General features: G+C 34.5%; 2 protein-coding genes across 2 annotated transcripts; one reads left to right on the top strand and one right to left on the bottom strand.

The window, feature by feature from the left end:
- The first annotated feature begins 291 nt into the window (after nucleotides 1-291).
- LOC136248215 (NACHT, LRR and PYD domains-containing protein 3-like) lies at nucleotides 292-4,087 on the top strand. Its single transcript, XM_066040026.1, has 2 exons — nucleotides 292-529; nucleotides 1,728-4,087. The coding sequence occupies exons 1-2, from the start codon at nucleotides 292-294 to the stop codon at nucleotides 4,085-4,087; spliced, it is 2,598 nt and encodes an 865-aa protein (XP_065896098.1).
- A 2,257-nt stretch (nucleotides 4,088-6,344) lies between these two features.
- On the bottom strand, nucleotides 6,345-7,310 carry LOC136248214 (F-actin-uncapping protein LRRC16A-like). The gene has a single exon (XM_066040025.1). It carries the CDS (start codon nucleotides 7,308-7,310, stop codon nucleotides 6,345-6,347), a length of 966 nt encoding a protein of 321 aa, XP_065896097.1.
- Between the last annotated feature and the right edge of the window lie 240 nt (nucleotides 7,311-7,550).

The following is a 7,550-nucleotide window of genomic DNA, read 5'->3' as shown; positions in this document are numbered from 1 at the left end:
GTAAGCTGTCTCTAGAGTCATTATAAGGCAGAATTTTGGACGGCGAGAGAAAATTTTGGGGCGATACCTACTTAAATGGTACCACCATACTGTTTTAATGAGTTTTTAAATCTTATACACTTGTGAGTAGCAACGTTGCACTTGGGTGGTACCATAGTAATTATGTTATAATGCTTGTGATTCTATGTACTCCTGGTATCATGAAACAAATTTTGTACTGAATTGCTTAATTCACTGCAGAGGATGATAGACCATCAATGGTAGATTTCCATCCCAGTATAGCTCCACGATATGCAGTCTATTGGAAGACTATTGGAGCAATACTTGGTTTGGAAGATTATCAGCTGCATGGACATCATTTCACAAAACAATGCATTCAATCCAAACAGGATGCAGGACTGCTGTATTGCTATGTTACAGTGGTTGAATGATATTCCTTCACCAACTTGGGGTAAACTGGATGATGCCATCAATCTCCTCAGAGCATCTCTAACTGATGAAGTGACTGATGATTGTCTTCATTTTGGAGGTAGGCTGTATTAAAGTATTAGAATCAGTGACATCATACATATATCACTACAGAAAGTATTGAATTGCACCACATCAATGGCAAAATTGTAACAGTGAAATTGGACTTCTATGTCCATCCTTTATAGCATAATATGTAACACTTTCACACAGATCAAAGGAATCCCAGAGGATACATTTGCCATGTATATGGTACCGCTCAAATGCAACATCGTCTTGCAAGAGTGGGAGTGATTAAAAACTCGCTAATTAAAGGACATAACACCTGTTTCGCTTATGAGTATCCATCCTAAACAAAATGGGATGAATATTCGTGAGTGAAACGGCTGCCACTTGTTTTAATTAGCGGTTTTTAATCACTTGCACTCTTGTGAGACAACGTTGCATTTGAGCAGCACATACTGTACCTCATCATAGGGAGACAACTAAATGTACACAGGTGTACATTAAGTTTATCTCAGGAAAGTGGTTTAATTTCAAAAGAGTATATTATACTGTAGGCACAACTGCATAAGGCTATTATGCTCCAAATATTAAGCATTATGCTTTTGTGCATTTAAAAAATCACCTACGTATTATGCTTTTAAGAAGTACCCATTATTCCCAAAATTATGCCACCATCTTTGGCCAATAATATCAGTTTATTGCTGTATTAGCCTATTTACAGTAATATGTGACCCGGTCTGCGAAAAGGGCTCTTATAGCCTTTCCAATTGCATATATATGGTAACCCATAACTTGACTGGTGAATATGGTACAAGCCTACAATTTGGTCACTCAACAACCCTAACCTGGCAGTAGCTGTGGGTGTAATTACATGGTGATAGCTTTAGTAGATTAGGAGTTATGATTAGCCAAACATGGATAATTGGAAAGGCTATAAGAGCCCTTTTCGCAGACCGGGTCACATATTATTAATTTTAGCTTTAATAGTGTTTATAATTTACTGCAAGGTTTACCCCAAAAAGCCCTTTCTTCTGCTGGACTAAGACATTTTTGTGCTTGTTTATATACAGTGTACATCCCCAATACTGCCAAGATAAAATGAAGAAATTGTGAGGCTGGTTTTGGGTGATTTTGTTTGCCAGCAAAGTCAAAACCTCTTAATATATAGTTGATATCATACTGTATGATTAATGTGTTATCTGGGAACTTTTTCAGTGCAATAATGTATATCACTTGCATTGCTATTGATACAGAAATCACTAGTGTAGCAGTGACTGAAATATCAGATCTCCTCAAAATTTTCTACTTTGAAACTCGATTCATTGCAGAAACTTATGCTTGGCCACCAGAACAGCCTAAAGAATACACCACACTAGCTATGATCCATCACAAGAACCAACCCACTAAGAAGCAAGTCATTACTTTGGCTAAAGAAAAAGGAGCTGGCAATGTTGCAGACATCACAGCTGCTACTAATAAATTACAGATACCTACTGAAGATTCACTGCAGGAAGTACTTCATGAATGTCAGAGCACACGCAAAATTTCAGATGTTCTTGCCTTGCTGGATGATCCTGACAATAGACAATCAAAGACTATACTAATTGAAGGAGCACCTGGATTAGGAAAAACTGTCTTGATGAAACAAATTGCATATGAATGGGCACAGAGTGTACAGTTTAGAGATACTGACCTATTATTTCTACTACCACTTCGAAATCCATCTATAAGAAATATCACTTCAATTAATGATTTGGTTCAGTATTTTTGCCCACCCAATGCAACGCAACAGATGCGTGAAGCTTGTGCTAAATATTTATCTGACAATGAGGGGAGAAATGTTACCTTTCTACTTGATGGATATGATGAATTACTACCCGAACTTCGAAGAACAAGTTATGTAGCTAAGATTATTCAATGCGAAGTGCTGCCTCTATCCATAGTAATAATTATTTCTCGTCCTCATGCTTCCAGGGAAATTCATAATGACAAACACATTGCATGTCGTGTAGATATCTTGGGATTTACAAAAGAGGATCAAGTACACTTTTTCAAAACTTCATTGAAACATCATCCAGGAAAAATAGAAGTCATGTTAGAGTACCTTAACAAACACCTAGCAATTGACAGTATATGCTACATTCCATTTATTATGACAGTGCTTTTGTGGTTATTTAAAAATAAAGAAAACAATCTTCCTAACAGTTCTGCTGAACTTTATAATTATTTTATATGCCATACACTTTATCGTCACCTCAAGTCAGTTGGGATAGAAGTTTACTTTAATAGTATTACAGACATTGAGAATCTCTCGAATCCATACAAGATTATAATGCAACAATTAGCTTCCATGTGCCTTGCAGCTATTAGTAGAAATCAACTTGTCTTCTCCATGGATGAAATAAAATCTGCTTGCCCAAATATTGACAGTGTACCAGGGGCTATAAACTGTTTTGGATTACTACAGGTAGTAGACCACTATAGTGATAGTGCACTACCAACCAAGACATTTAATTTCATACACTTTTCTATACAAGAATTTCTGGCTGGTTATCAAATTACTTGCCTTCCTCCTAAAGATGAACTGAAATTTATTGAAACTAACTTTTTCTCTGAATTTTACACCAATACTTTTGCAATGTATGTCGGACTAACAAAAGGTCAGCGTCGTTGTTTTAAAAAGTTTCTTTCTACCTGTGGGTATACTATGATAGATCACATATTATCACTTTTTTCTGATGAGACGAAAAAGATTGGTGATCAATTCTTTAATGATCACCTGAAATGTCTTTGGTTATTCCAATGTGTATATGAAGCTAATGACCAAGAACCGTGCAACTTTATAACAAAAAAATTGATAACTAAAATAGTTGTTAATCAGCACATCCTTGGCTTTAAGAGGACATTACTTCCTAACGAGGTGCATACCATTGCTACTTTCTTCACAAAATCATCTAACAAGAAATGGTGTTTACTCAACTTGAGATGGTGTAACATGGGTGATGAAGGTTTAGGGATACTTCACCAGTCACTGGTCAATAGTGATGCAATAATTGAATCTATTGAATTAGGCAACAATTTGCTCACACCACAGTCAGCAAAAAGAGTTATAGAAATTTTAAATTCTTGTAAAACAAAATCAGTTACTTTATTAGAAAACAGACTATCAAGTGGTTTAGATTTATCTAACAACTCAACTTTAGAGAATCTTAACATATCTTGCAATAATGTAAGTGCTAAAGGAGGTAACAATTTGTTTATGTCACTGATACACCCTGTAACAAACAAGAATAATTGCAGCTTGAGAGTACTTGATGTTGCAAGTAATCACATCAATGATGCAGTTATACCTCAGATAATAGTATTTCTATCAGAAAGTAATGTTTTGCAGAAGTTGTACTTGAATAGCAATGAGTTCACTGATGAAGGCAAACGAGAACTTGTTTCATCAATAAAAAACAATAATGTCTTACTGTGTTTAGCACTTTTTTCACCAGTATCTTCTATTTTACCTATTGACTTTAAAAGTTTGATGATTCCTAAATATGCTACAACAACAGAAGAATATGTTAACATGAAAAGAAATGATGAAGCAAAATTAAGAATTTACTGATTGCTATGACAACATTATGTTATACAGATTTAGTTTCAAGTTAGTTATTTGAAAAATATTACTACTTTGACTCATAATTATTTAGATACTGGAATTGTATAATAAGCTACAGGATACTATGTAATGCATGTTGATACAATAGAAGTACATTCCACTTTGGTGTAGCTACAGATTGCATAGTAGCTATGGAGTTATGTAGCTTAAAACAAATTTTAACATATGCATGTTTTCTGGAAGTAACTCTATATACCATTTAAATACACTTCAATAGAGCTTTCACAAAAGTCACAAATTTCTGGCTATTCACCCTACTCATGATTGATCAAATACTTTAATGTATGATACCATTTAAGTTCAGTGGACACTGTGTTTCTTTAATTTCCATAATGTACCAAAGTGTACTTTTATTCACTATAAAACTGTGCTACGTATTATTTCCATTAAACTGTTCTTTATTGTCCTTTGTGGGGCAATATAAAGCATGTATTGTATGCATATGTGACCTAATTCGAGGATTCGAAATTGTTCATGTACGCACATCAATAGATGTGATTTTAAACATTCAATCCAGTATAGCTTGGGAAGGCCAAGAACTACAAGTTTGAAATTTTCGTTTTGAATGCAGCCAACCATAGTGTTTATTTCAGTTCAATTTGTAGGCATACAAGCTAGCCATTGATACAACCATGATTTTGAGCACTCTTTTCATGACAAGTGGGTCATATAGTGTCTCCAGCCTTACTATTGGGTTCTCAAGACAACTTTCGCCACTTAAAACTAAAGAAATGTACATATAAACCATCTGGGAAACTGTCCAAGGTTGTTCATGTCTCTGTAGTCTTGTGTTTCAGCTGGACAGTGACATTACAAGGTGCCAGAATGTTCACAGTGGTTGGCACACATCTCTAGAAGTTAACTTGTGAAAAGCAGCAAACCAGAGGCATTGCTGTGGTAGTGAGGTGAGTTAACTGAACAATTGTGCATATATTTTAGTGACAGAAGTAGAGGATCATATGATAAGTAAAATCAATTAGATATTGGGCCAATGCAGACCACCCCAATGGCGGATCCAGGATGGGGCATTTGGGGGCAAATGCCCCCCCTCTCATCTTGTGGAAGAGCCGGCCATATAGCTACTTATGATTAAAATACTAAACTTTATGTCAGGCCAAGGTCAGTTTATACAACTCATGAAAATATGTACATTTTACTAGCACAATTACAAATTCACCTGAAACCAAAGTGAACCAAAGCCAAACTTGCTGTGAAATTGTCACCTAGCACCTTTGTGCATACTAAGCACCCCTAAAAATAATTATCCTATCGCTGTTGTTTTAAGTTTAAAAAATTCAAAGTCTTTTACACAGCTTTTAAGACTTCACAACCATCTGCAAAGGCCACAATAGCAAAAATCAACAGTGAGACACAACTAAGAGGTGATTATTTGTTTCTTCAAAATGTAGCAACTAGCAAGAGAATCTCAGTGCTCTCCCCAACCACCTACAACTACTTTGTGCCCCTCCCATTGCCAGCTCCTGGATCCGCTCCTCCTTTTTCACCCACTCTATTGCACTAACAAAAATTTATTGTTTGATCACACAATAAACAAACAAATTACAAACTGAACATGAACTCTCTACCATATGATGTAGTATTACACTAATTTACCTATAGTAGACACTGCAAAATAAAAATGCACTCTGTGTTGTTGAGAACAGTATAACTTATGATAAGCGACTGAGATTCTCATCAGTTCATATTCAGTTCATATTCAGTTGTAAACTCATTATTTTTTTTTTTTTTCGATATTTTATGCAATCGTGCATGTAGATGCTCTAATCCATGAGGTGTAAAAGGTACTATACATCCTAGCAAGAGTATTATACGTAATACTCTTGATACAGGAGATAGTTATTTTATTAAATCATAATTGCTATTAGCTAAATTTATAAGGAAACCAATGCATATACAATTAATGATAAATGGTTTATAAGGCCATTGGAAGCCCTACCCATTTTTAGATACACCACCAAAACCATGAAAAAATAACAGTACATATGATGAACCATGTCTTATTACGCACGTACATACATACAAATTTGAATTATTTAATTACTTAATTAGGCCCTGTATATTAATACATAAACTCAGCAGCTAGTTTACAAAACTCTAGCTCTCATAATTTGAAAAGTCTACTTCTTGTAGATTTGTAAATCTTGCAAGATCTAATTGTTTATAAATTATTTCAAATCCATTGTCAGACAAAGCACAATTGCTCGTTTAAACACTCAAGGGAGGTGTTACAAGATAGAGCTATTGCAATGTAAATGGCTGCACCATCACTGACTACATTATGGCTTAAATCAAGATGTTGTAATGATGTAGTGCACTGCAAAGCACCAATAATCTGCAACATTCCATTTTCTTGTAATTTACAGTTTGACAGTGACAGTTGTTTTAATGACAAATAACTACTAAGAGTTTCTGCCAGTTTCTTTGCTGAAATGTCATCAATAATATTACAACTTAACAGAAGATATTGAATTACCCTTGTTGTTCTCAAGCATTCAGCAATCACAATAATGTCCTTTTGCTGCAGTTTACAATCAGACAGATCTAAATATTCCAAATTTCGGTTGTTAGAAATAGCATACATAAGCGATCTCTCACTAATTATAGTACATGTGGACAAACTTAGATAGGTCAGTGATCTTACTGAACTACACCATAAGGAGCACAAAATTCCATTTGTCTTCACATCAGAAAGTTTGCAGTGTGATAAGTTAAGATACGTTAATGGTATATTGTTAGCTAGGTAGTAGTTTTCTAAACTTCCATAGTCTTCGCTAACAATATTACAATCATTATAGCTAAAATCAATGCCCTGAATATGACTGGGATCACTCAATGTTAGGTTGATATAAGCAATCAAATATGATTGTGGTACATCACAGTGGGATAAATCAATTTTCTTTAATTTATTGTTCATTTGTATAACATTAAGCATCTTTTCTGCAACCTCTTTCGTGAAATTGTTTGATTGTAAATTAATGTATTGTAAACAGCTTACATACTCTAGAGCAGATAATATTGTTAATAATCCTGTTTGTGTCATGGCGCAGTGTGATAAATTAAGATTTTCAATACTGGAATTAATAATAAAGGCAGATTTAATGACGTCTGCTGCACTATCATCTATTGGATTGTTTTCTAATGACAGCATTTTTATTGATTTCAATTGAGTGGAAATCCAAAAATTTGTAAATAACACTTCTACAAAACAATTATCAAAGTTCAGATTCTCAAGGTTTAAATTGCTACACAGAGCATTTGCAATTTGCTGAGTGCAACAATTGTTTACAATAATTTATGATTGTTGCTAATGTTAAGAGAAAGTAGTGTAGTAATATGTGACAGTGCCCTACAAATGGTTTGAATTCCATCATGATCTATGCTGCAATTA

Source organism: Dysidea avara, chromosome 2, assembly GCF_963678975.1.
Source record: "Dysidea avara chromosome 2, odDysAvar1.4, whole genome shotgun sequence".
Taxonomy (NCBI): domain Eukaryota; kingdom Metazoa; phylum Porifera; class Demospongiae; order Dictyoceratida; family Dysideidae; genus Dysidea; species Dysidea avara.
This window is presented reverse-complemented; position numbering and strand designations above follow the sequence as displayed.

Excerpts from the sequence above, each read along its gene's own strand:
- LOC136248215 (XM_066040026.1), top strand. The coding sequence starts at position 292 with ATGCAGTCTATTGGAAGACTATTGGAGCAATACTTGGTTTGGAAGATT. Across the intron at positions 530-1,727 it reads TGATTGTCTTCATTTTGGAG|AAATCACTAGTGTAGCAGTG; the intron begins GTAGGCTGTATT and ends CTATTGATACAG.
- LOC136248214 (XM_066040025.1), bottom strand. The coding sequence starts at position 7,310 with ATGCTGTCATTAGAAAACAATCCAATAGATGATAGTGCAGCAGACGTC.